Source organism: Natator depressus, chromosome 28, assembly GCF_965152275.1.
Source record: "Natator depressus isolate rNatDep1 chromosome 28, rNatDep2.hap1, whole genome shotgun sequence".
NCBI classification, from domain to species: domain Eukaryota; kingdom Metazoa; phylum Chordata; order Testudines; family Cheloniidae; genus Natator; species Natator depressus.
Window position 1 is genome coordinate 1079620 of NC_134261.1, and position 27890 is coordinate 1107509.

Genomic DNA, 27890 nt, shown 5'->3' on the forward strand with positions numbered 1-27890 from the left:
ATGGCGGCGGGCGAGGTGGAGCCGGAGCTGGCCCCGCCCCCCGCGCCCGGCGGGCCCGCCACCGAGCGGGCCCTGGAGGAGGCGGCGGCGTCGGGCAGCCTGAGCCTGGCGGGGCGGCGGCTGCGGCTCTTCCCGGGCGGCGCGGCGCGGCGCTGGGACCTGAGCGACACAACCCAGGCCGGTGAGACCCCGCCCCCTTTCGCCGGCCCCGCCCCCTGCATCGGACCCCCCCCCCGCTCGCGCGGGCCCCGCCCTCCGCCAACGGAACCCCTCGCGCCGGGCCACGCCCCCTCAACGGCCCCCCTCGCGCTGGCTCCTCCCCGCGCCAACGGCCCCCCTCGCTCTGGCCCCGCCCCCGCCAACGGCCCCCCTCGCGCCCGGCCCCGCCCCCCACAGAACCCCTCGCGCTGGCTCCTCCCCGCGCCAACGGCCCCCCTCGCGCCCGGCCCCTCCCCTTTTTCCTGTGCCTGCTCCCCTTCCCCCTCATAGCCCCCTGTTCTCTGTGGAGGCTCCCCATGCCCCGCCCCCATCTCGCCAGGCCCCGCCCCCTTGTCATCACATCGCCCTGCCAGGCCCCGCCCCCTTTACTTTGTCCCTGGGCGCCCCGCCCCTTCCCCACTGGAACCCCCTCCCCCCCCGGTCTCTGCCCCCCAGCTGCTCCCAGGCCCCCACACTCTCCCCATGGGCGAGTCCTGCCCCCCAGGGGTGTAGCCACGCTCCGCACCCCGGGGTGCTCGCCCGCGTCCCGTCGCTCTTCGCACCCCCTTCCTGCTGGCTCTGGCGTCGGCGGCTTCCCTGCGGGCTGGGGGCCCGGGGGCCGGAGCTGCCCAGACCAAGCCCTTCTGATGGGCCGGGGGGGCCAGACACACGGCCCTTTGTGCCCCAGGGCACCGCGCCGTTCGGCAGCCTCCGGGGTGCCCGTCCAGGCCTGGCGCCGGCCTGTGGGGCTGTGCCCGGGTCACTCCCGCAGCAGGTGCCTGGCGCTCTTTGTCCCGGTCGCCGTCCCTTCGCCCTGGCGAGGCCCCGGCTTGGCTTGGCGAGAGTCAGGCCGGTATCTGGCTCCACCAGCGTCTCTCCTGCAAACAAGGAAACTTGCGAACGGTGCGCCGTTGGGGCACCTGGAAGTGAAACGGCTCCGAAACGGGTGACTTCGTGGACCATTGACTGGATTGGAGATGGGTGTTACGGTCGCCCCGAGATCGGGGCCCTATGGTGCAGATAGGAGGCAACGTACAGACAAGGCAAAGGGATTTTACAGATGGGAAACTGAGGCAGAGCTGACCTGACTTTCCCAAGATCACGCAGGAACTGAACCCCGCTCTCCTGAATTCCCAGGGCAGCCCCTGTCTCCCCAGGCGTCCTTTCTCTTCCTGGGGGCGCTCGCATGCAGCTAAGGCAGACACACAGCCCCTGGGGTGCTTTGTCAGGGCAGGGACGGGGACATGCGGACAGGATGGCGAGACACGGGGCGGCCCTGTGGGAAGCCTGGTACTAGAGATCCTTCGGTCTCTCCCTTTCTCGCCCTCACGTCCTTGTGGCTCTTCTCTGCACCCTCTGGTTTCTCACCCGATGACTGGTTTGTGGGGAACCCCCCTTGCAGTCTCGCCACGCGAGTCCCTTGGCCCCAGATTTCGCACCACCTTTGTGATTTGCCCTCCTCTTTGTTTACGATACTCGTGCCGGGCCACTTCCTGTACAGCTGCTTTGCACCAATCTCGCCCTGTTCGAGCTGACTTGCCAAGGGCTGTGCAGCTGCCGAGCCCTGATCCCCGGGGCTTGGGGCTGAGCAGGGGCAAGCTGCTGCGGTCTAGCTGCTGGGGGTGGTCCCTGGGGGGGTGGCAGGAGCACTCAGAGGACAGACGTTCTGGGGTGTCTGGGTGTGAGTGGCAAGGCTGAGTCATGGGGACTTAACTTCCTTCTTCTGCTGGTGGCTTAAAGGGTTTCCAACCCATTTTTTTCGTTACATTCTGTTGTTACAAGTAACATGTCAGTTCATGGAATATTGGCCTGGTTCAGTGGAGTGGGGGCCAGGACGCCTGGGTTCTCTCCCCGGCTCTGGGAGGGGAGCGAGGGCTGCTGGCTCAGAGCAGGGGCATTGTGAGCCAGGACTCCTGGGTTCCATTCCTAGCTTTGCCATTGATCTGTTGGGTGATCTCAGGCCAGTCACTTCCACTGGCTGTGCCGCGGCATGTTCTGGCAAACAGAGAAGAAGTTGCTCTCTTCCCTTTTCCGAGGAGCTTTGCGGTGGGCAGATGATGACTTGTGTCAAAACTGCGTGGGGGGAGCGGGGTGGGGCTTTTTGCTGTCCCTTTCGTTCAGCGCCTCCCGTAGTGCCATGCCTGGTGGCACTCTTCCCTTCCCCCAGGCGGCTTCCTGTTCCTCGCGGGGGCTCTTGCCCGCACTGTCGGAAATGAGCAATATTTGGACTTGGGAGAATGCAATGGCAAACCCCGAAGCGTAGGCGGGGGGCCTGGGGCAGGGGTAGAATCATAGAATCATAGAATATCAGGGTTGGAAGGGACCCCAGAAGGTCATCTAGTCCAACCCCCTGCTTGAAGCAGGACCAATTCCCAGTTAAATCATCCCAGCCAGGGCTTTGTCAAGCCTGACCTTAAAAACCACTAAGGAAGGAGATTCTACCGGTAGGTACTTGCTGAAGCTCCTCATTCACTTGGAGAAGATGGAGCGGGCTCCAGGCTAGGTTGGCACAGGCCATGTCTCCCCTCCATGGGCCCCACTCCGCCGCAGGACGGTAGGTGGGTTGGCGTAGGCCGTGTCTCCCCTCCAGAGGCCCCGCTCCGCCGCGGGACGGTAGGTAGGTTGGCGTAGGCTGTGTCTCCCCTCCATGGGCCCCGCTCCGCCGCGGGACGGTAGGTGGGTTGGCGTAGGCCGTGTCTCCCCTCCATGGGCCCCGCTCCGCCGCGGGACGGTAGGTGGGTTGGCGTAGGCCGTGTCTCCCCTCCATGGGCCCCGCTCCGCCGCGGGACGGTAGGTAGGTTGGCGTAGGCCGTGTCTCCCCTCCATGGGTCCCGCTCCGCCGCGGGACGGTAGGTGGGTTGGCGTAGGCCGTGTCTCCCCTCCATGGGCCCCGCTCCGCCGCGGGACGGTAGGTAGGTTGGCGTAGGCCGTGTCTCCCCTCCAGAGGCCCTGCTCCGCTGCGGGACGGTAGGTGGGTTGGCCACAAAGACACCCTTGGCATGGGAGCCCTGAGGGAATTCAGCTCTGACTGTGTCTTGTTCAGCACGCTGGCTCGCGTCCCCCTCGTAAAACGGCGTGTGTTCCACTTGGACGCTGCCGGTTTGTCCCTCTTGTAACTCTGTCTCTCTCCGGGCCCAAGGCCTGTTGCCAAAACAAGCCTAAAGCCGCAGAGCTTTCTGTGCTGCAAATCCACCAGCTGTCACGGGCTGTAAGACGAGGTCGGGGATTTCACACTGCAGGTTTTTTATCCCAAGCTCTTCACGAGCTGTACTAGAAAACCCAGCACTGCTTCAGCTCTCCCGAGAAGGACGGCTCCTAGAAAAGCACCGGCAGCGTGAAGGGGAACCGGGTCGTTTCAGGAGCCTGCGATTCAAAGTTTATTTTAATCGCAGGCTGTGTTTAAAGGTTTATTTCCTCTGCCCGCTGAACCTCCGGGAGGGATGTTTTCATTCCTGTATTTAGACTCTCCCCCCCCGAAACGTTCCCAAGCCTGCAGCAGCGAGCTCAGCCCGGTTTTGCCTTTGTTCAGAGCAGCTGAGGACTTAGCTTGGGGTGTGTCCGCGCTGCAGGTGCCAGGGTGTTGGAGGCCGTGGGAGGAATGGCGTCAGGTCGCCGTTCCTCTGGCGGGGAAATGGGCAGGCCCTGAAAGGAGAGGCCAGGCCCTGGTGAGCTTTCAGTCACGTCAGAGTTCACAAGTGACAGCACTATAACCTAGGCCCTACTGTGTAAATTGCTTCCTTCTGCCTCTGCTGTCCAAGCTGGGAAGGGGCTAGAACGAACAGCCCCGGTCATCCCGTTCCCTCTTGGGGGGGCCACTCGGGAGTAGAACTATGTGACTGGTGGGTGGAGTCAGGCTCATTTGACAGAGGGGGGAAGCTGAGGCGCAGACTGTGGGGCAGTGACAGCGCCCCGGCCGAACCTGGTTTGCGAGCGGCAGGAGGGGGGCTTGCTCACACAGCCCTGCGAGAGGTCTATACAGTCACGACTGGAGTGGAGAAGGGGACGAGAGAAGTGTTATTTACCCCTCACGCAACACACACACACCAGGGGTCACGCACCGAAGGAATAGGCAGCTGGTTCCATACAGATAAGAGGAAATGTGCAGTGCACAGTTAACCTGTGGAACTCCTTGCCATGGGAAGGTGTGGGGTCACCTGCCCTCCCGTCTTGCCCTGACCCTGGAGTTAGCTCGGCTGCAGCCCTGAGGCACGAGGGGCTGTGTGTCTGCCTTAGGTACATCTCTCCCTCCCAACGCTCTAATGTATTGATCCTCCTGGGAGGCAGGGAGGGCCTATGATCCCCATTGCACAGATGGGGAAACCGAGGCACGGAAGAGCAGCCTGCCTCACACAAAGCTAGCCAGGGTGTCTGCTGGAGCAAGGGGATTCCTACATCCGGGTCTCCTCTGTCTCAGGCCCGCTATATCGTCCTTCCTTCAGCTAAGCCCTCACTTAGCGACTTACACCAGGGGGAAACTGAGGCACAAAGGGGCGTGACTTCCCTAAGGCTATGACGTTCTCCCTGACATCCCCTTGCTCTCCCCCGAATCGCAGGGCCAGCTCCCAGCCGGGTGTGTTGGCATAACATGGTTGTTGCGCCAGCTGAAAAGCTGCCAGCCACTTCCCACCGGCCCCCTGCCCTGTCTGCGATAATTGAAGCCATTGAGACCTTGGCTGCGTTTCGGGGGGGCCCTGCCAGGCCAGCCTCAGTCCCAGCTGTGACCCAGATCGCCTCTGTCGCTCAGCAGCGTGTGAGTCAATTGTCTGCTGACTCCGGCTTTTCCTTCAGCTCAGCTATGAGCAAACCCAGCTCCGGATCCTGTGCCCAGAGCGCTGGGTGAGGGGCTGCACTGCAACCTCCCTCAGCCGGCTGGGCCTTGTGTGCCTGGGCCAGGGGGCCTCTAGGAACACGATAAGGCCTCGGGCCCCAGCGTGCTCCATCCTCTGTCTCTGCTGCGGCTGGAGAGCTAGACCCCGAGCCCCCGCCATGGGGCACGAAACAGCATCTCCCCCGTGCTACTGCTCAGTCCTTAGGACTGGATCTGGTTCCATCTGGACACGGGGCTGGTGCCTGTTTCTGTGGGAGCCAAGAGCCCCACCCCCAGCAAAGCATCACTCCCTCAGACAGGGGAGGTATCCGTTTACAGATGAGGGAAACTGAGTCATGGATTGTCTGCATGGCCTTGGGCAAGTCACTTTGTCTGTACTTGTGTGGCAGGAGCACCTGTCGAGTCCTGGGACCCCCGGTGCTAGGTGCTGGGCGTTATTTATTAGGTGTATTGTGGTAGTGTCTGGGAGCCCTGGTCCCCTCTGGTGCTAGGCGCTGCACAAACTCTGAACGCTTCCTCTGTCTCCCCTCTCCAAGTGCCTGAAGCGCAAGGGTAGCCACACTCCATCTCCGTTACCGGTCCGTGTCTCTGAACCCTGCCATACCCATGCCGTTGGGGGGCTGAAATGCACCGCAGCCAGCAATGGAAGGGGGAGTCCTGGCTGGGCTGACTGCGTTCGGCTCTGACCCGCCGGGCAGGACGTGGCAGGGATTTCAAAGGCCGCTCCAGCCCTGGGTGATTAATTGCGCTCGCTGCAGTCTGATCTGTCAGTGCGTAGATTCACGGTGCCATCTGGCGCTCCCGTACCCGCACAGGGAGGAAACCCCAGGTATACAGGGCTCTTTGATCCAGTGGAGAACAGCAGGACGAGGCCCAGTGGCTGGGCGTTGAAGCCAGACACGTTCCAATGGGCAATGAGGCACTGATTTTTCCCAGAGAGGGCAGTTAACCAGAGGAGCAAACTCCCAAAGGAAGTGGCAAATTCTCCATCTCTGGACGGTGTCCAACCCAGCCCGGAGCCTTTCCGGGAGATGCATTAGCCCAGCACAGACGACTGGGCTCCATGCAGGGGGAGCTGGGGGAAGTATTGTAATGGTCTGTAATGTACCGGAGGTCACTCGATGGTACTTTCTGGCCATAACCTAGTTTCGATTGTTATCGGTCAACGTTGATTTCCCTGGACACACCCACAGGGCCAGATATATATTCCAGCCACAACTGAAATGTACAGGTAGGCAAAGGAAGAAATCTGCGACTTGAGAACTTACTAGTTGAAGTCCAGGGCTCTGGACTTTGGAAGTAGGCAAGTTACCAATGGGCTTAGCCAACGAAGAGCAGACGGGGGTCTGATGTGTGGCTCTCAGGCCGTTTGCTTTGTGTATTTTGACCTGCCCCGTTGAGACTTTGTTGTGATGCTTTATGACGTTGTCACTTTGTGAATCTCAGCAGCTATGTCATTCAGTGATTGTCGAACCAACCCCGCAGTGATTCTGTGCAGCTGTGAACATTTAAATTAGAAACCTAAAAAAAAAAGGCTTAAAAATCAAAGGGTGGGAAAGGGGCGGGACACCCCAGCCAGTGACCAATGTGACGGGCCTGTTGATCGCATGATTTGTGGGCTGAGGGGGGCGGGAAGGTCAAGGGGGTCGAGAGGGGTGGTGTGGATGGCTGATCAGCCAGTCCTGTCACAGGAGGAGAAAGCTCTAGTGGGGGAAGACGGAGAGTACACCCGGTTTGGGGCGTAGTCGGCACCTCGGGGGTGCTGCCTGACCCCTCTGGCTGAGTGCATGTGGAGCTGCTGCTGTGCCCCTGGGGATGGGGGACTTGTCTCCTGCCCTTTGGAGGTGCTGGCCGGAGGCTTGGCCGCCCACCAGGGTCTCTGTCAGGCAGGAACCGCTATGTGCTGTCCCCAGGCCTCGCTCTGGTGCTCCCGTGTCGGGCCGAGCTAATAAAGCATTTCCTATTGCTGCGTTGTCGGTTTCCCCTGGGCAGGGGATGAGCAGCTGACCTTGGGCCGCTTCCGCTGGTCCATTAGAGCGCGACCTCCTGCCTAGCCCAGGCCGGAGAGTTCACCCCGGTCCCCCGTATGGAGCCCCACACCTTGGGCTGGCCTTGAACATCTCCCAGAAAGGCTCTGGCCTGCCTCGCAAGAGATGGAGTCTCCCTGCTGGCCTGGGCACCTTGTGCCAACGGCGAGTCACCTACGCCATGGGGAAAAACCGGTGCCTCGTTTCCCGTTGGAACGGGGCTGGGTTTAACTCCAGCCGCTGGGCCCTGTCCTGCCTTTCTCCGCTGGATCAAAGAGCCCCGGGATTCCCTCCCCATAATCGAGTCCCCGTGACGCCCGCTGCCGGAGCGGCACGTTCCTGCTGAAACGTGTGCCCCTTGGTTCAGTGCGTTCCCCTCAGCTCAGCAGCTTCGTTTTGTGGTGTCTTTTGGGCGTGGAACGGGAACTCGGGAGCCTTGAGCAACACACGCTGTCCTCGGTTGGGCTGGGTGATACAGCCTCGTTTTTATCTCGGGGGCCGGGGGGAGGCCTTCGGATGGTGCTGCAGGTGGAACCAGAGCGAGGCCGGGTTAGCTCTCTATGAATACGTCAAGATCACGACGCCCGAGAGGGCCAGGAGCTAATGGGCGCCATGGGCCCAAGACGGGCCAGGGATCACTGGAGATGATGACAAGGGTTCAGTCCGGCCCAGCCCCCCAGCTGGACATGTTGGGGCTAAGAACCGAACTGGTTCAAAGCTGGGGCTTGCTCACTGTATGGACCGGATTGGCTGCTTTCATACCAATCTAGCTATCCCAGGATAACTCCCCTAACCCAGTGTGGATGCTCTCCTGGGGCAGGGGGTTGAGCTGAGGGTGACCAGGATAAGCGTCCCCGCCAGGTAAATCTGTCTCTGTGGGCCAACCCTGACTCTGTGGGTGGGCGAGCGGGCCCTCGGGCTCCCAGACATCCCCTCTAGACCCCCGGCTGACAATGGAGCAACCCCCATGCCCTACCCTGGTGTGGGAGGATCACGGGGCTAGGTCCCTCCTGCATGGCAGGATGGGGAGACTCAGGCAAACCCAGGCATCCTGACTCCCTGCTTGGGGTCTCCCCCACCCAAATACCCTCCTTCCCTTTGCTGCTCAGGGCTAGGCGGGGTGTTTCCTCTGGCCCAGATCCTCCAAGGTAGGTGGGGGCCATAAGTGCCGCACGGGAGGTCAGACCCGTCCTGATCTGCATAATCCCGCCTCAGGGCGAGGGGCTTTGAGATCCCTTCCAGGCCTACATTTCTGTGATCTAATGGTCCCCTATGGCGGGGCAGGGTCCCTTCAGCCCACACGGAGGCATCCTCCCTGAGGGGGGTGCGTCGAGGGGATTTGGGCTCCCCCCCACCCCCTGTGTGCCGACTGGGTTTGGATCCGTCCCCCGTCACATGGTGCGCGAAGGAGGAAGCGGGCACTGGCCGAGGCAGTGGCAGGAGGTGCCGGAGCCAGCAGCGCACCCAGAGAACGCTGCCGGCTCGAAAGCCACATCCTGCCGGCTGCTCGGAAACGAGAATTGCCACAGCCCCTCTGTGCGCTGCTGGCGCAGCCTGGCCGCGCCCTGCCTGGCCTCCCAGGGGACTGGCGGAGAACGCCATGCACCGCCCCCAGCCGCTCTCGGTTACGCGTGCCAGGGGACGGGAGCCACGGACGCTGACCGGCCACCCCAGGCCTGCTGGCGTCCGACCGAAATCCGGAAAGAACAGACCAGTCTCACGGCACCGATTTCTCCTCCTAATGCCCCCCTGGGCCCCAGCTCAGCCGTACCTTTTGCCCTAAATCTCCTTGCAATCAGCTTAATTGGACACAGACCAGTTGGCATCCCCCTCCACCCCCCACCCCGTCTTCTCTAGGCCAATGCGCTCAGTTCTTCCCCCGTTTTCAGGGCTCTCGGGACCGTCTCCAGTTCGGCCGACGTCCTCGGGGCAAAGGCAGATGTCACTGTCCGGTGCGGTATGCCGCTGGAGGCCCAGCCAGCGTGAAAGCGGTGCCCAGCGTGAAAGGAGGTGGCTGCAAACAATACAGCCTTTCTCTTCCACCAAACAACGGGCTATTAAGAGGCAGGAGGGGGAGGCCAATGTTGTTTCTAGGCCTAAGACAAGCAAACTCCTCTATGCTTCGAGTCTGGGGGAATTACCAGCTCTTCGGAGCCACCCTGCAGGCACCAAGGCAAGCCTGGGAATGAAAGAATTTGCAACCGTGCCCGGACGTTCTCTGAGATCCCGGCGTTCCTCCCCCCTACAGCAGCAGGTGACGGCAAATCCTCGGTGACCGTTTGGAGTGGCCTTGTTTGCCACAAGAGAAATGCCGAAGTCCCAGAGTTTAGCCCAGCTGCTGTGACCTCCTGTTTTACCCAGGCTAGAAAATTCTCCCCAGTTCCCCTGTCCTGAGCCCAAGAGCTTGTGCTGGCCAAAATCATCTTCCAGGAGAGCGTCTGTTCTTGGCTGTGGCCCTCGAGAGATGGAGAACCCCAGAATCCAGCGAGAGTCCCTAGGTGCTGAACGTCTGCTCCGTGAACCGGGCCCGGATCCCCAAAGGTGCCGAGATCATCTTCACGAGCCGGTCGTGCTCAGGGAGACTGACCGAGCTAGGAGCGAATCCCTGCTCTCCGGGGTCCTCGCCCAGCGCCCTCGCCACGTTTCCCGAGGACCCGGAGCCATCTTTGAGACAAAGCTGCCGTCATATCGCAAGCTGGCATCGGGCCCAGCTTTGTCGACAGCCCTTCCCAGAGCTCCTACCCACCCCGGGGGGTTGGCTGCGGCCGTCCCACCTGTTCCAGACTTGGCCGCGGCGAGGGGGCTGGGAAATGAGCTCTGGCGGGCGCAGTGGGTATCAGGTGTGATGCAGTAGCGCCTCGGAGCCAGCACTGCACAACCCCAGAGCGGTGGGTCGTGGGAGGAATCTTCCCCAGAGAAAAGAAAAGGAGGACTTGTGGCACCTTAGAGACTAACCAATTTATTTGAGCATAAGCTTTCGTGAGCTATAGCTCACTTCATCGGACCCCAGAGAGCGGTTATGAACCCCGGAGAGTGAGGTGCACAGAGGGGGAAACTGAGGCACGGGGATACAGGGACTTGCTCGGCGCAGGGAATATAACCCAGAGTCATGACCAAGCCAGGCTCTTGACTCAGAAGGGTGGCTGGGTTGCTCCCTCCCCCCACACGGAGACAGCTCTGCCGGGTACGTCTGCAGCGTGTTGAAACTCTGCCAGGGCCTGGCTTGTAACAGGAAATGAGTCTGGGATCATCCTCCGGTTCTGCCCCTCGCTTCGGAGCCTGCCCCCATCGCGGCTCAGCGCTTCGGGTGGTGTCGCTCGGACCGCGGCGGTCCTGCTTGCTGTCTTCTGTGCCGCCTCCTGGCTGCAGATCCGCCAAGGGGCAGGTGGCAACCTCGCTTGCGTTTGAGGAGGGGAAACTGAGGCATGGGGTCGCTGTTCAAGGCCACAGTAGAGCTGAAGAGATTCCCCCTGCTCTAACCATTCTGTCATGCTGCCTTCCACCTGCCCCATAGGCTCCAGAAAAAGGGGCCTATTCTCGGGCGAGCAATTTACGGGCCGGTTTTTCGGCAAACCCGGCGGGCAGGCAGCTCGTATGGGAGTAGTGGAAATACAATCTGTGGCTCTCCACCAGGGCTATTTTTAGGTAGGTCAGTAGCGCAGGGTGGGGGCCGCAGGGGAGGTGTCACTTCAAACGCAGAACTCCCTCCCCCCGGTCTCAGCTGTTCACCCGGTCAGTGAGAGTTTGGAACCAGCCGCTTGAACGGTTTGTTCTCCCTTCGCGTGGGGCTCCAGCAGATGGGTGGGGGGGCCCTCTGAGCTTTGTAAGGGGGTGGAATCTCCCTAGACTCCCACCCCAGGCTCCTGCCTTCCCAGCAGCCAGGAGGGGCTTTACCGCGCCCCCCAGCCCTGGCCTGGGCAGCATGAGACATGGTTTTGTGCCCAACGGCCATACACCTCCCCGCATACCCCCACTCCCGGAGCCAGCCAATCCCTGTCCTGGGGCCGGATGGGAGCCGGCGCCCCCTAGAGGGGACAGGCCCCGTGTCCCCCCCCGAAGCCAGCCGGCTGGCCGCTCTAATCTCTCCCTTGGCACTTGCTCTAACCCCCCCTGCGCTTGCCGGCGGGTTATTTCTGGCCCAGCAGAATGTCTCACCTGCAGCTCCCCGTGCGTGGAATGCGGAGGAAGCTGCCCCATCAGCCGAGAAGGGGAACATCTGCTTTGTATTTTTAGCCGGAGGCTGGCGTTTCAGCCGGTCCGGGCCCGCTGCGTCGCTTTGCTTTCGCCTCCCCCGGGGGCTGTCCGGCCGGCGGCAGCTGCCCGGACCACCTTTCGCCTGTACGACCCACTGCCATGGCGCTAGCCCAGGGCAGCCGATCAACCCAGATGCCCATCTGCGAGGGGGCGAAGGGGCGCTGGGCCAGCTAGAAATCGCTCTCCTGCGGCGTGCTCCGATTCCTGCCCGCCCCGTCACAGTCTCGTTCATAACCCCCTTGAGCTCTGTCTTCAAACCACTTGGGCTGTTTGCCCCCTGCTGCTCTTACTGGGGGGGGGCTTGTCCGCACCCTCCCTCATCTGCTGGTTCACAGCCTCCTCTCCAGCCTCCCTCGGTCCCTGACCTCCCCCCAGGCCAGCGCCCTCCTTTGCCTTCGCTAGCCACAGTGAGCAATCCCAGCCCAGCTTGGAGTCTCCTCAGGAGCGATCTGCATGCCATCCCCTGGTCGGCCTTGGGGCCCTTCCCTGCACCTGGGCCTTGCCGGCCGCGGGCTCCTCTCTGAATTCACCCCGTCGCTTCCTCTGCCCGCGGCCACCTGGCAAATGTGCCGGCTGGGAACAGAAAGGGTGTCCTTTGGCCTAGGAGCTACGCCCCTCCGAGGCCTGGGGTGCGTCGCTTGGGATCGTTAATAATATCCAAGGGAATGGGGCGTCCCAACCCAGTTCCAGAGTGGACGACTGACATCTCCCTTATGTGCCCCCTGTCTCGCCCCGAGGAGTTCCAAATGTCAGGCATGAGCCGTGCGCCATAGTCGGGGCCCCGCTCCATTGGGAGGAGAAATGGATGCTGCGAGTCCGGCAAAACGCCTGCATGGCCCCGATTCCCCGACCGCAGCAGAAACACCCCGCGGCAGGCGGCTTTCGTCCGACAAAATCCCCCACGCCTGCCGCTCCCACTCGTTCTGTGCCCAAGAAGCCTGGTCTCTGCTCGCTCCCGACTCCTCCTCCAGCCTGCCTCTGCCACACCCGGCCTGCACCTGATCCCTGAGCATTGCTTCCCCCACCTGCCCCCATATTTTTATTAACTTAAATTTCCAGAGTTTCAGGAAATTGTGAGGGGGCTCGGGTCAGATACTCATGATTTCACGGCAGTAGACGCTGATTCCAAAAGCAAAAGCTTTGTCACGGCTAAAACGCGAGCCGTCGGCATCGCCCACCAGAACAGCCACCAGCATTAGCCTGCCGTCGGATGCTACAAACCCTCCAGCTGCGCGTGGCTCGGATCCTTAGCCGCGGCGGGGAAATCGGGGTTTACCGGTGTGTGTTAGCCATTCTGGAATAATTCGCCATTCTGGACGCCAGTTCCGGAGAGAGGCGGCCAGTGGGCCGGGAAGGCTGCGGATCTACGAGCTATTCTGGGACGAAGTCACTTACTTTGGTAGAGAGGGTCCCCACGGGGGTCGGTTTCCTCGGCCAAGTCTTTAGATCTGTCTAGGAGTTTCAAGTGCAGGCCGCCTCCACTTCCTGCCTCGCACGGGAGCGGCAGCTGCGGCCCGATGGCTGTGTGTTTACACAGCGTGCTGGCACGGCCCGCGGTCCCGCTGCTGGGCTTCGGCCTGCCATGGGACGAGGGGCTGGGGCATCCCCGGGTGGCTCCATGCTCTGGAGATGAAAGGAAGATCCCACCCTGGGGGTCGCAGTTCGCAGGATCCTGCCCTCCATGACGAAAGGGGAATTGTTTGCTCTCTCAGCCCCTGGTCTCTGTCTCTCTGTGCAGCCTTACAGGGTCCCTTTGCCTCGCCTTCCCAGCCTCCCCGGAACAGCTACCCGCATCCTCACGGGGATCCGGCCGGGGCATGTAGCTCTTGGGACATCGTTCCAGCTGCCGGCTGCGTTTCCTGTTAGTTGTTAAAAGCCGCATTCTCCAAAGGGCTCCTCCTTGGGATCCCCGCGTTTCTCAGGGGCTCAGCTGGAGAGCCCGGAAAGAGAGTGCTTTGTTTTCCCACCCAACCTCAGGCAGGGGCCTGGCCTGTCCGTGTGTCTGGGCAGCGCCTGGCACGACGGGGCCCTGATCTCAGCTGGGGCAGGGCCTGTCTCTCGCCGTGTGTCTGGTCAGCGCCCGGCACGACCGGGCCCTGATTCGAGCTGGGGCAGGGCCTGTCTCTTGCCGTGTGTCTGGTCAGCGCCCGGCACGACCGGGCCCTGATTCGAGCTGGGGCAGGGCTTGTCTCTCGCCGTATGTCTGGGCAGCGCCCGGCACGACCGGGCCCTGATCTCACTAATCACTAGATGCCAGTTTCATTCCTCTCTGCAGGTGGCAGGAGTGTGCCTGTCCCATGAATCCTGGAACTTGGGCCCAATACCCCCCCTCCCCCATCAAGGTGGGGTCATCGCCTCCTCTGGGTAGGAGGGAGAAAGCTGGTGCAAGTCCCGGCCCTGCCTTAGTTCTTGGCTGGCCCTCGGACTTCACTAGGGCGTGAAATCGGCTCCGGAGCCGGAATTCCCCCGTTCCGTGTGCAGTTAATGTGTAAACACACAGCCCCAGTGCCGGAGGGGTGGTGCGTGGGGGGGCTCTGATCTGCTGGGAACAGATCCCCTCCCGCGCTGCGCGCTTTGTAAGGAGACTTGTGCGTCACGGCAGTGCGCGGTGTGCGCTACCCCCAGTCCCGAGGGTTGTGCTGTTCTGTGGGGAAATGGTGCGGTATCGGTGTGGGCTGACACATGGCCCCATTTCCCTCTTACTTGCAGACTTTTCGTCAGCTGGTCCCATGTCCTGTGAAGTGCAGGCCAGAGGTTTCACCCTCGTCCCTGGATGGCACCCAGTCGCTTGGCGGGGCGAAGGCGTCTTTCCCCAAAAGGCCGGGTGGGACGGCGTCGAGAGATGGCCAATCCACCTCTGTCCCAGGGTGTTTGGGCCAAGGAGACTCCCATCGGTGCCCTGTTTCCCACGGGAAGCAGCTGGCTTTGTCCTTCCAGCCTTGTCCTGCTTTTCCTCTGCATTTTGTGGCTCTTCTCCGCCCCTCTCTGATTTTTCCAGCGTCTCCTTTTAAAGCTTTGTTCATTTCAGCCCAGAGAGAGCCAGTGCCCAGGACTGATCCTCGTCAATGTCTTGCTGGAACGGCTCTTCTCCTTGGCCGGGTCCTGCCAGAGGCTTGCGCGCTCTGTGCCAAGTTCAATACCCTCTCGGCAGCTTGGCTGGGCCTCTCTGTGTCGCGCGGTCAACAAAACATTTACCCTGCCGGCGGCTGCGGCCCGGAGCCTGCGTGTGTGTGCAGGGAAACGGCTCCTGAGTCAGCCCTTCTCTCAGCGGTGAGCGCTGGGCTGGTCTCCTGCCAGCAGCTCGCAGCCCCGGCGACTTGGAACGTTCCGGGCCGGCAAGCTCGGCTGTTCGTCGTCCTCCGTCCTGGGGTTAGGGGAGAGCCCAGGAGCCCTGCCGGGATTAGGACCCCTGTTGGGCCAGGCTCTGCGCGGACCCCCTGACTGAGATCAGGGCCCCCCATTGTGCTGGGCACTGCACAGATCCCCCTGACTGAGATCAGGGCCCCCCATTGTGCCAGGTGCTGCACAGACCCACAAGAAGAGCCCCGTCCCGGCCCCGAAGAGCTTTGAGTCCCGAATATGAGAGCGGGAGGCAGGAAGGGTCATTCTCTCCTGTGTCCCTCCAAGGGACTTGGGTGGTGGCGTCAGGCCAGACTTCCAAAGGTATTTGGGTGCCAAAATGTGCCGATCACGGCCTTGTATCAACCCTGAGGTCCTCCCATCTGAGCTCCTGCATCTCGATTACCTCCTGCTCGCACCAGTGCAGAGCCGGGGGAAATCCTTGGATTTAAACATGGCCGGGGACGGAGGCTCCACCACCTTGTCCCACGGTTCATCCCCCTCGCTGGTCAAATGTGGGGGCCTTCTTTCCAGGCTGGATTTGTCCAGCCTCGACTCCCAGCCGCTCGCTCTCTGCTTGCCTGGGACGACTAATCCTGCTTCCGTACCGCCTTACCCCCACCCGCTCCCGCCATGTAAAAAACCCTGTAACTCCTGGTACAAGACCCATCAAAGCCCTTTGTGTCCCTCGGGTAAATGTAGGTATTCAAACCTGTATTCAAAAGAAACAGACAAACTTGCCTCAATGGCTGAAATTCTCTTCGCGACAAGTGCCACAGCAAATTGCACAATTTGGCCTTAAAAGGTGCCCAATTTTTAATGCCTGTAAAAAGCAAATTGTTGTAAGAAGCCAGGAATTTTTTTAAACCGCTTAAGCCTCGTGTTCAGAGCTCTGAGACGGCCCGTTCCAGTTATGTCTATGGCAGCGTTCTTGCTGCTGTTTGAAAACCCACACGCGGCACGGCCGGCTAGCTCCTCTGTGCGTCCAGGACTTCCCAGAACAACAACAACCCAGAGGGGTGAGTCTCTGCCCGGGCTGGAGCCCGTGTCCTGCCCCCGGTGCGGAGCCGGGAGGACAAATGCGGAGAGGAAAGAGAAGCTCAGACAAACCCATTTGTGGTGGGAAAACTCTCTCGCCTCAGTTTAGCTCTTGGGGAAATCACAATTTGCCCCCTCCTATTATTACACCAGCGGGAACAGCGGGATTCCAGTTCTGGCTCTAACCCAGATTCCTGGGTTCGTTCCCGGCTGGGCCGTGGCCTCTCTGCTCCCGGGAGCCAGGACTCCTGGGTTCGTTCCTGGCTGGGCCATGGCCTCTCTGCTCCCGGGAGCCAGGACGCATGGGTCTTGTTTACAGCAAGAGACTTGCAGACCTTCCCCAAAGGCATCCAGTGCTGATCAGTGTGATGAGGAAAAGTGAAACTATGTAACGTTTACACAAATCTCTCCCCTTCCTCACTTCTCTTCGGGATGGGTTGGGTCTGAATTCTCTGCAGGGGGGATTTAACCGTGACCCTGCTCTTGGGCTGGGAGGCGAAATCTCTCTGGGACCTGCTGTCACGGAGTGTGGGGGAGTCCAGGCCCTGCACCCCTCTTCCTGGGATTCACTGAGACTCTCAGCCAGCCAGTAAAACAGGAGGTTTATTGGACAACAGGAACACAGTCCAAAACAGAGCTTGTGGGTACACCCAGGACCCCTCAGTGAAGTCCTTCTGGGGGAGCAGGGAGCTTAGACCCCAGCCCTGGGGTTCCCTGTGTTCCTCCACCCAGCCCCAAACTGAAACTAAACCCACCGAGCAGGTTCCCTGCTGCAGCCTCCATCCACATTCCTGGGCAGAGGTGTTACCTCCCCCTCCCCCTCCTGGCTCAGGTGACAGGCTCTCAGGTCTCCCGTCCCCAGGGCACATTCCCAGGTCAACACTCCCCCCTCCCTGCTGCGACACATCGTCACACCTGCATCGAGCAAACACAGTTCCAGCTGCAGGGTCCAGCTGTTTAAAGGGCTCCCACCCAATACTGCCGCGCTCACGGCCATGCGTGGCATTTTCCCCCCAGCCCCTCTGGGCCCGGGCTGGGCCCTGATCCCCCTTGTCCGAGGTGGAGGGACTAAGGCTGCATCTCCCTGCAGATGTAAATTGGCCTATGCGAGGTCGATTTACAGGAATTACATGGCACGTGTCCCCCCACCTCCCTTCTGCCGGTGGTGCACCAGGGTTCTCTGGTGGTTAGAGCAGGGGCAGGGCGACAGGACGCCTGGGTTCTCTGGGAGGGTAGGGGGGTCTGGTGGTTAGAGCAGGGGTTGGGAGACAGGACACATCTTCCTGGCTTGGCCACCCTGCCTCAGGTTCCCCTCTAAAACTGAGAAAGGTCCCTTTTCCAGCCCCCCTCCCTCAGCAATTGCGTGGATATCCCTTGCTCCAGTCTGCAGCCCCAAAGACATTCTCTGCGTGAGCCGCAGACAGTCGGGAACGCCAGCTGGACACCGGGTTCAGGAGAGTCCCCCCACCCCCACCCCAGCTGTTCTGCAGCCCCGCCTGGCCAGCCATGCTCTCTAGCTGCTCCCCAGCTAACGAGGCCCCTGCAGACTGGGTCGCCCGCCCTGCCTCTGCTAAGGAAAACCTGCCCTTGGTGTGTGCGTGCCGGGGGGGAGGGGGGTTGACAGACCCCTCCTGGGGGGCCTGGGCGGGCGAGTTGCCTGTAGGAGGACACCTGGGCGCCCAGGAGCTCGGAGCAGACGGTGGGGGGCGTCTAACGGCCTCCCCTCTTGTCCCGCGCCCAGATCTCTCCCGGAACCGCTTTGCTGAAGTGCCCGAGGACGCCTGCCACCTGGTCTCCTTGGAGGGCCTGAGCTTGTACCATAACTGCCTGCGGACCATCCCGCCGGCCATCGCCAACCTGCAGTCCCTCACCTACCTGAACCTCAGGTAACGGCCGGGCCGGCGGGAGGGATCCAGAGCTCCTGCAAAATCCGGGGGTCTGGCCCCGTTGGCACCCACTGGCCCCAGCTTGGGGGATCTTCGTGGCTGGCACACCACGGCTTGGTTCCCGGGTTCCTGGGCCCTCTTAGCTCCGGGGCCCCGGGCCCACAGTTATGAGCGATTCAGTGTGCCCCTCAAAGGGGGCTGACGCTGCCCAGATCCCCGTGTTGGGGCCTGACTCCCTCCTCCCGTGGTTCTAACGGCTCCTTCTCCCCCCGCAGCCGGAACCAGCTCACCTCCCTCCCGCCCTGCCTCTGTCGCCTGCCCCTCAAAGTCCTCGTCGCCAGCAACAACAAGCTGGCCTCGCTGCCCGACGAGACGGGCTCGCTGAGCAACCTGCGCCAGCTGGTGAGTGGGGCCGGTGGGCGCGCTGGGGCCTGGCCTGCAAAACGGGGACCCCGCAGGGCTCACGGCTCCGCCAGGTCCCTCCCGCCTCGCAGGCTCTGGCCGGGGCTGGGAGACCGCCAGGGAAAACCCGACACGCAGGGAGCAGGGTGGGGGGCTCAGCCGGGGCACTCTCCCCTGGCAGGCAGGGCTGGCCCCCGGGCGGCGTCATTCCCTCGTGCCTCCATGCGCCCCCGCTGTGTGATCTTCACTCCCTGGCCAGCCCCGAACCCCCCGCTCCCTCTGAGGCCCTGACAGCGAGATATGAACCCTTCCCATTGGGGGCTGGTGTTCCTGCCCCCTGCCAGGCCCTGCTAAACCAACCTCTCCCCCCAGGACGTGAGCTGCAATGAACTCCAGTCCCTGCCGGCCAGCATGGGCCAGCTGGAGACCCTGCGAGACCTGAACGTCCGGAGGAACCAGCTAACTGCCCTGCCTGAAGGTCAGTGCCCCTCTCTGTCTCTTTAAATCCCCGGGGCAGGACCCCTTCCAGCCAATCAAGCACAGGGTGGGAACGGAAGCCACCAATCCTGCAAGCCCAGTGAGCTGGTAGTTAAAGGGCCGGAGCGCAAATACCTTTCGGGCCCTTTCTCCTTGTTCAAGCACCCTGGGAGATGGGGCCGGGTCTTGATTCTAGCCCCCCATCCCCTTGAGCTCACCGCGGCCCCCATGCCCCAGCACCAGGGGATGCCGGGCGGAGCTGGGACTCCCCACAGATCCCAGCCGTGGCGCAGCTGGGGCATTTCCAATGGCCCCTGCCATGCTCACCGGGCCCCTCTGCCGCTCCTAGAGCTGTCGGAGCTGCCCCTGGTCCGCCTGGACTTCTCCTGCAACCGGATCGCCCGAATCCCCGTCTGCTACCGGCACCTCCGGCACCTGCAGACCATCCTGCTGGACAATAACCCCCTCCAGTCGCCGCCCGCGCAGGTGAGCCAGGGCGGGGCCCGGGGGGCATTGGGATGGAAGGAAACTGACCCGGGGAAGGAGGGCTGGGGGGGCGGGCAGGGCAGTAAAGCCAGACCTGTCCCACTGGGCAACGAGGCACCGATTTTTCCGCAGTGCGGGTGACTGACATGGGACGCGCCTCCCCAGGGGAGCCTCCCTCTCTCCCGATGCAGCCTGGAGCCTGTCTGGGGGTGGGCTGCTGGTGAAAGCCAGAGTCAGATCCCATGGGTCCTTCTGGCCTGTGACTCTGTAAGGGGGTGGGGGCTCCCTCAGCCCAGCCCTAAGGAGCCCCCCGTCTCTCGCCCCAGATCTGCCTGAAAGGCAAAATCCACATCTTCAAATACCTCAACCTGGAAGCCTGCAGCAAAGCGGTGCCTGACCTGTCCGACTTCGCCCAGGCCAGCCGGCCCACCGGCTTCGGCACCTGGTAAGAGAGCTTCACCGGGGTGGGGGGGACCTGGGATCGACCCGGCTTGTCCGGCCCCCGCGTGGCAGCCCAGTGCTGCTGGGCGTTGTGGATTCCGACGCTCATCCTGTTCCCACCGCTTGCCCCTCCAGCAGATACAAACCCACCGGGCTCCCCAACCCCTGGGAGCCAGGACTCCTGGGTTCTCGCCCCGGCTCTGGGAGGGGAGTGAGGACTGGGGGGCTGGGAGCCAGGACTCCTGGGTTCTATTTCTGGATCTGCCTCTTTCTTGAGAGCTTGGGGAGGAAGTGCCAAGTTCTGTCACTCCCCTGCCCCTCTGATCCCAGGCTCTGGTCTGGTTTGTGAAGCGCCTTCTCTGGCACCTGTCGCCAGAGGATCTCAAAGCCCCTCTCCCTCCTCCCCTGCCCGTCCCTCTCTCTGCCCCTCAGCCTCTCCGACGAGCTCTACCCCGGCCGGCAGTACGGCGGCCTGGACTCCGGCTTCAACAGTGTCGACAGCGGCAGCAAGCGGTGGTCTGGGAACGAGGTACGGACCGCGCAGCCCCCAGCCAAGCGCTGCTCTCCTGGGTGCTGGTGCCATCTGGAGCACACAGGGCAGCGATGGCCCCCCTTCCTAGCCCCCGGCGATGGGCAGTGGGTAAGGGGCCTACGTTCCAAGGCAAGGCCAGCGCTGCTTGGGAGCCAGCGGACTGCGTAGAGGAGCTGGGTGGCAGACGGGAGACATGGGGGGCTGGCTTGGTTAGGTGCTGCTCTGGGTCAGTTTCACCTGTGCTGGGCATGGATTAGTCAGTTGTGTGGGTCGGTCCGTTTCACCCGCGCCGGGCAGTCCCGGCGTCTGACCCCCTCTGTGCCCCCCGAGCCCTGCCCGAGAGTCACCCGCCCCCTCTGCTCTCTCAGTCCACAGACGAGTTCTCCGACCTGTCGTTCCGCATCGCAGAGCTGGTGCGTGATCCCCGCCAGCTGAAGGAGAAGCGGGACAGGGCAGGTGAGCGGGGTCTGGTCCCCCCAGGTGGGATTCCCTCGCCCCAGATCCTGCGCGACCCCAGCTCCCGGGGTCCCAGGGTTACCCATGGGGAGGTGCCTGCTGCAGACAAAGGTGACCCGTGAGCCCCCGCGTTTGTCTGGCCCGGCCGTGAGGGGTCCCCACATGTACGTGTGCCAGGCAGCCCCCATCTGCCGGGGCTTCGCTGGGCACCTGGGAGCGGAGCCGCCCCGCTGACCCTTTCCTCCCCACAGCCAACGGAGAGCTGGAGCAGATCGACTTCATCGACAGCAGCGTGGAGGAGGAGGAGGCAGGCAAGCCGGAGAGCAGCTCGCCGGGCGCGGCCCCGGCGGAGGTGAGGGGGATTGTGGGCGCACCCTCAGTGTGCGGGTCGGGGAGACTACAACTCCCAGGATGCAGTGCTCTGCTATGGGCCTGTTGGATGTCCTCTCTTCCAGCAGGGGGTGCTGCCCCCTAGGTGGTGAGGGGAGGAACTGGCCCGGGGCAGAGAGAGGTATCACACTGGGCCCAAAATGGGGTCATGGCTCTGCCCCCAGACCCAAGAGAATTTAGGTTCTCTGGCAAATATTCGAACCCTGAAATCCGTCTCTCGGGCGCCGCTGCTGCCCTGCCTCGTGGGAGTTGTGGTTCACTCGCCTCCCATTCTCCCCGTTGGGCCAGGCTCCCTAGTCGGATTGCGTCTCCCATGGTGCCCCACGGTCTGGCCTCAGGGTGAGGGAGGCAGTTGCATCATGGGAGGTGTAATTTAGGTGCCTCAAGCCTCCATTCCCTCTGTGGCTGGGATCCCTAGATGGACTCATCTCCCATGGTGCACCCTGGTCTGGCCTCAGATTGAGGCTCTTTCATCCTGGGAGTCCCTAGCCATGGTGCATCCTGGGAGATGTAGTTCTGAGGGATATTTCCGGCTCAGGCTCCTGCTCCTGCCAGTTGGGGGCACAGCTGTGGGGCAGAGCCGTACCTGCGGGCCCAGAGCCCTCCCCAAATGGGACCCCAGCAAAGGAATTGGGGCTGGAGGTGTTAGAGCAGTGGGGGCTGGGAGCCAGGACTCCTGCATTTGTAATTCTCTCCCTAATCCTTTCCCTCTTGCCTTCTGTCTCCAGGAGAAGCGGAAAGCAGAGAGGAGCCTTCCCCAGAGAGCCGATGTCGGGGAGAAGGTGCCGAACAGCAGGTGAGCAGCAGCTGGTTAGCGCCTGTTCCGTGACAGGTGAGGGGTCCCCGTGTCACCAGCTGCCCCGCCCCAGAGGTGGCCGCATCCCTGCACTGGGCAAGGGGTCCCGGTGTTGCCAGTTGTCACGGCGTCCCCGGGCAATGCTCTGGACCTGCTCCCCATGAAGCCAGGCAGGACTCTGGGGCAGTCTCCTCTCTGGGAGCTGCCTGTCTGCGGGACACACAGCTCCCCCGGCTCCACCTTCCTGGGCCTGACCTCGGAGCATTCAGCCTCCTCTGCCCCTCCGTGCGCTTCCCACAGCCAGTCCACCCAGGCGGGGTCCTGCGGGGGCAAGAGGATCCTGCCCCCCAACTCCGCAGTCAGGCAGGACTCTCAGCCAGCCAGTAACACAGAAGGTTTATTAGACAACAGGGACATGGTCTGACACAGAGCTTGTAGATGCAGAGAACTGGACCCCTCAGCCGGGTCCACTTTGGGGGGCCGTGAGCCAGACAACCCCGTCTGCCCTTCACTCCATGTCCCCAGCCAGCCCCCAACTGAAACTCCCTCCAGCCCCTCCTCCTCTGGGCTTTGTCCCTTTCCCGGCCAGGAGGGCACCGGACCCCTTTGTTCTCCAACCCTTTAGCTCTCACCTTGCAGGGGGGAAGGGCCCAGGCCATCAGTGGCCAGGAAACAGGGTGTCGGCCCTTCTCTGTGTCCAAACCCCTGCCCACACCTGCCCTCTAGGGCTCTGCAAGGATCACACGCCCTTACCCCACCCCCTAGAGACTTAAGAACTTCACAGGGGAAACTGAGGCACCCCCACACTATTCAGAGGAAACATTAAGAACAGTTCCACTTCGTCACACCAGCCGCCCCATCCCAGAGATGGCTCCATCTTGGCGAGGGATCCCCGTGTCACCAGCCGCCCTGCCTCAGAGGTGGCCGCATCTCAGCGCCGGGCGAGGGGTCCCCGTGTCACCAGCTGCCCTCCCCCAGAGATGGCTCCATCTCAGCGAGGGGTCCCCGTGTCACCAGCTGCCCCGCCCCGGAGATGGCTGCACCTCAGCGCCAGGCGAGGGGTCCCTGTGTCACCAGCCACCCTGCCCCACAGGTGGGCACATCTCGGCACCCGGCGAGGGGTCTTAGTCGTCATTCAGCTGTAGTAGGTTGTTATCCTCTCACCTGACACCTCCCCACATCCCCCCCGGAGGGGAAACTAAGCTGCGGAGAGCTGGCCTGGGTTCTCCTTCCCCCACCAATGCCCCCAATCCCTCCCCCCAGGCCCAGCCCTCCCCGGGAAGAGCCTCCCAGCGAGGAGCGGAGGCGTCCTGAGACGCTGCAGATCTGGCAGGAGAGGGAGCGGCAGCAGCAGGTGTTGCGGAGCCAGGCGCTGGAGAAGCGGGACAGGTACGTGGGGGGGGGCAGGCCCCCCGCCGGGGCCGGATGGGGGCGTCTCGGCTCCGCCCCCCTGACCCTCTCTGTGTCTCTTACAGCCTGCTGAGGATGGCGTCCAAAGAGAGCAGCAGCCTGCCCCAGAGGAAGCCGAGGGCCCAGGTGAGCGGGGAGGAACTGGGGTCAGAAGGGGTTTGGGGGGGGAAATGGACCCCATGGGACTCAGGCCGACTCTCTTTTCCCCCCCCGGTCTGTTGCAGGTCACGGAGCAGCCGTCCAGCGTCTCCAGCCCGGCATCCCCTGGGCAGACGCCCCGGCAACAGGGTGAGTGCGGGGGGTGTGTGTGTGTGTGTGACACTCAGGGTGCAGGGGAGCAGCAGGACACACATGGCCAGGGAGTGTCCGCGGGGAGGGGAGTGGGGGCTGGTGGTTAGAGCAGGGGGGCTGGGAGCCAGGACTCCTGGGTTCTCTCCCCAGCTCCGGGAGGGGAGTGGGGGCTGGTGGGTTAAAGCGGGGCAGGGGCTGGGAGCCAGGATTCCTGGGTTCTCTCCCGGCTCTAGCATGGGACACGGGTCCCCCTGGGGTAGCTGATCCTGGCCGAAGGGACCTGCAGCACTGAGGTTCCAGCTGTGCCATTGGGGGGTGCTGTGGGGCAGGATCTCACCTCCCCTCTCCCCCTGCCCCCCAGAGTCCCCCCCCTCGCAGGTCTCCAGCCCCCTGGCACGGGAGCCCGGCTCAGCCCAGAAGCCCAGCAGCTTCCTCTTCCGCTCCTCGTCGCGGACCGCCATCAAGCCCGGCTCCGGTAGGTGGCGCCATGTGGCTCTGTCCCCCTCTGCTGGCGGGCCGAGGTCCTGCCGTGGCGCCCGGCAGCTCTGCAGGTCCGGGGTTCGAATCCTGCCCACGGCCTGCAGACCTGCCTGGGGCGGCGCACTCCCCACCAGCCGTGCGGCTCCGTCCCCCTGAGCCCTGCCGTCCTCTCCGCAGCCTGCACCCCCCACGACTCCACTGCGGACCCCCAGCACCCCCTGCGGCTACGGGCCGGCTCGCACGACATGGACGAGAAGGAGTTAACAGCCCAGCTCCGCAAGGTACAGCTGCGACCCACCCCCCCCAGCTTCCACCCTGGGAGCGCTCGGCCCCCCGGTCCCCATGCGAGCTCCCCGCAGCGAGTCCCGCTGTGCGGGGCCCCTGGGGACCCCTCCCACGCCCCCGAAAGGCCCCTGCCTCCTCCCCCCCACCACCCGGGCTTCGTCCGTCTCCTGGGCAAACCGGTCCCCAGGGTGCTGTTCCCGGCCCCTCCGGCTGGCTCCTCGCAGGGGATGGGCCTGGCTATCAGGCTACAGAGTGTGGGCCGGTCTCTGAGCCCCATTAGCCAGTCGCCGTCACAGCTGCCTCCAGGGGTCACTGCACCAATCCCACCCCCTAGATACAGGAGTGACATGTGGGGAAACTGAGTCGCGCACACACCCAGTATTCAGATAAAGCATTAAGAACGTTCCCACTTCGGCACACCTCCCCGCCCCCCAGACCCCGAAAGCTTGGCTGAGATCCCGCACCAGGGACTGCAAGGCTGGGAGCCAGGACGCCTGGGTTCTCTCCCGGCTCTGGGAGGGGAGCGGGGGCTGGCGGGTTAGTGCAGGGGGGGCTGGGAGCCAGGACTCCTGGGTTCTCCCCGGCTCTGCCCAGGGAAGTAATTTGACATTCCCCTAGACACCTGCCTTGTGTGTAAGTACCCTGTAGTGAGCGCGTGCGTGGGGGGGTCCGTGAGCCCCACCCACCCGCCCGTCTCTTCCCCCCCCCCCCCCCCCGCAGGCCATCGAGTCGCGGCTCAGCGTGACGCTGGCGGAGGACCTGGGTGACGCCCTGGCCAACGGGGCCGTGCTGTGCCAGCTGGCCAACCACCTGCGCCCGCGCTCTGTGCCCTTCATCCACGTCCCGTCTCCCGCCGTGGTGAGTGGGGATCCGGGCCTGGGGGGTCAGAGCAGGGGGGGCTGGGAGCCAGGACGCCTGGGTTCTCTCCCCGGCTCTGGGAGGGGATGGGGGCTGGTGGGGTAGAGGAGCGGGGGGCTGGGAGCCAGGACGCCTGGGTTCTCTCCCCGGCTCTGGGTCTATCTGCACAACGGAGGGCTGGACTGCGTCTTTCTTCTTGAAACGAAACCTGAGCATCCGCATGACGGGACAGCAGCTTGGGCTTCCCTGGCCCCCCACCCCTCTTAGACCCCCCCCAGCCCTGCCCCCATTAGTCCCCCGCAGCCCCCCTCCCGGCCCTCTCACCCCTCTCTGCTCTCCCCACAGCCAAAGCTGAACAAGATCAAATGTCGGAAGAACGTGGAGAGCTTCCTGGAGGCCTGTCGCCGCATGGGGGTCCCGGAGGTAACCCGGGGGCTGCGAGCGAGTGGCTGGGGGGGTCTGATTTCTGTGCTGTGCAGAACGTGGAGCCCCCATGTGGCTGCACTAGTGCAGGCCCCGCCCCTTCTTGTGCAATTGCACTGCCTGGTGCAGAGCCCTGCGCACCCCCCCTCTCTGTCCCAGCCTCTCGTGCAAGTGCACTGTGCTCATGTGATTGCCATGCCCCCTCTTGTGCGAAGCCACGCCCCGCTTGTGCGAAGCCACGCCCCTCTCACACAAACCACACCCCAGGCACGCCTAGTGGTATGGACTTCCAGCTGACAGGCTCCTCGCCACAGGAACTGCAGTGCCAGAGAGACCAGCGCTGGGCTCTTCTCCCAGCATGCCTTGGGGTCACCTCCCAGAATCCCCTGCTGCGCCCACCCCTCTGGGCCGGCACCGGGCCGGTGCTGACGGCTCCTGTCACCCCTTTGCACGGCAGCAGCGTTGGGGCTGAGACCCTGCACGGCCCCCCCCAGCTGGGCGTGGGGCCAGTCGTACAGCACCCAGCACCGACCCCGGGGAGAGAACCCAGGAGTCCTGGCTCCCAGCCCCCCGGCTCTGACCCACCAGCCCCCACTCCCGTCCCCGTCTGGCTCCAGCAGGGTCCCCTGGGTGCTGGCAGATGCAGGGTTGCCAGCCCAGCGTGGCGGGGGGGCCCCCAGCCGGTCTCATGCCCCCCCACCCCAGTGCCAGCCCCCCAGCACCTCCCTTAACCTCTCTCCTGTCTTTGTCTCCCTCGCCGGGCCCAGGTCGCCCTCTGCTCCGCCTCCGACGTGCTCCAGGGGGACGCCGGGCGGCTCCGGGGCACCCTGCGGGCCCTGCTGCGCCCCGGAGCCGCGGAGGAGAGCCCTGCCGCTGCCCACGCCGCGCCCGCCCTGCCCGGGCCCCTCGCCGGCTTCGCCCTCTTCTATGTCTCCGTGATGTCGCTGCTTTTCCTGGCCTATTGCAAGCTCTGGGGCTTCTGAGGAGCCGTGGGGCCGCAGGGGGGCCCCGGCCCCCCCTAGTGCCTTAGAGAGACCTGTGGCGGGGTGGGGGGCTGGGTCAGTCCTCTCCCTCTGGGGCCTGGTGGATTTGGATCCCCGCTGCCCTGCCCCACTTCAAACCCGCCTCCTCCTGCGGAGACCTGCTGTGGGTCCCAGAGCCCCGGTGTGGGCCCCGCTCTGGGCTCCCCCTTGGGGTGCGAGCTCGCCCCCTTCCCCAGCTCGCCAGTGCCTCTCAGTGGCCACGGGCTGCCCTGCGGCCAGCTCGGTTCGGCTGCCGTACCGCGGTTAAATTATACGGCTCTATATTTGATATATATATTGGAAAGCCGAGCCCGTCCGCCGGGCCGGCGTGTACAAACGTGTAAATAGCATGTGGGTCCTTCTCTCTCGGCGATTTCCTGCTGTACGTGCGCCCCCCTCTCCCGGCGTGTCCCGGCCGCCGCGTGTGTGTCACGCCCCCCGCGCTGTCGCGTTCGCGGAGAAATGCAGCGCTCCAACCCACCGTGTGGCTTTTGTCTTGGTTTGCATTGGCTTGTCTGTGCTTTGGCGGGGCCGGGCGGGTGCCCGCTGGCCCCGTGGCAATGGGGTCGGGGGGGCGGTTCACGGGTCCCGTGGCGACTGGGGGCTCCCTTGGGCCGGGCGCTGCACAGAACCTGACCCGGGTCACGGCCCCCGTGGGTCGGCCTTGCACAGGACTCGCTGGCATGGTTCGGTTCAAGGGGCCCATCTGGCCCGGCGTCCCGGCTGCTCTAAAGTCCCCCTCCCGCCCCCTCGCAAAACGACGAGTCTCCCTCAGTGAGCGGTGGGTTTCTTCCACCAGCGCCCCCCGGTGGTGGAGGCCCAGGCAGCCGCCTCCAGCTCTAATGTCTCCTCTCTCCTCCCAGGAAGCCCTGTGCCAGCCCCAGCACGTCCTGGACGAGGAGAGCCTGGCGCCGCTGGCCCGGACCGTCCAGGCCCTGCTGACTGTGGCCCAGCCCCTGAAGAAGCCGACGCCCCCCGAGGGCACCTCCAGCAAGATCTGAGGGGTGGGGGCCCTGGCACTAATGGCACGGCCGAGGGGCCAGGGACTAGAACGCCCCAGGCCCTGTGGGGCTGGACAATGCTGAGAGTTTCCCCCATATGGGGCATTAGGGGGCCCGGCTCAACCCCAACAGCACAGACGGTACAGGGAGGGGCCCTGACCCCTGCCCCATAGCGAGGAATCGGTGCCTTTTGGAAAACGCCTTGGTGTCAGCGGTGGGATCCTCAGATCAAGCCCAGCTCCTGTTGCTCAACCCGTCCCCTCCAGCGGCTTTCCCACAGGGCGGCCTGGCAGCTGCGCGAGCCCCCTTGGGCTAGAGTGCGGAGGGGGGGAGGTTGTGAGCAGATGTGGGGTAAGGATGGGGGGTTGATCTCAAGTGGGGGGCTGTTTTATTTCCCTGAAGGGAGGAAATCGGGGCCAGGCACCAGCTGCTCCCCCTCTCGGAGTGACGGGCTCAGGCTCCCTGCAGACTCAGGCAGGGTCGCCAGACTGGGGTGTCTCGGGGCAGCCGTGGGGCACTGGGGCTGTGTGGGGCTGCGGGAGGTCACAGGTGAAGAGGAGGAAGCCCCCA

At 63.6% G+C, this 27890-nt stretch overlaps 1 protein-coding gene across 2 annotated transcripts; it reads left to right on the forward strand.

Annotated features, from left to right (window-relative positions):
- On the forward strand, positions 1-27657 carry LRCH4 (leucine rich repeats and calponin homology domain containing 4). 2 transcript variants are annotated; one of them, XM_074941118.1, is made up of 18 exons: positions 1-181; positions 17426-17570; positions 17846-17972; positions 18345-18450; positions 18799-18935; positions 19262-19380; positions 19809-19905; positions 20277-20364; positions 20616-20716; positions 21483-21550; positions 22814-22939; positions 23026-23086; positions 23185-23248; positions 23613-23726; positions 23909-24012; positions 24737-24874; positions 25220-25297; positions 27183-27657. In XM_074941118.1, exons 1-18 carry the CDS (start codon positions 1-3, stop codon positions 27318-27320), a joined length of 1992 nt encoding a protein of 663 aa, XP_074797219.1. In that variant the 3' UTR covers positions 27321-27657. The 2 variants fall into 2 exon arrangements, with proteins under 2 accessions (XP_074797219.1, XP_074797218.1); XM_074941117.1 differs by lacking the exon at positions 27183-27657 and adding an exon at positions 26065-26295.
- The last annotated feature ends 233 nt before the right edge of the window (positions 27658-27890 follow it).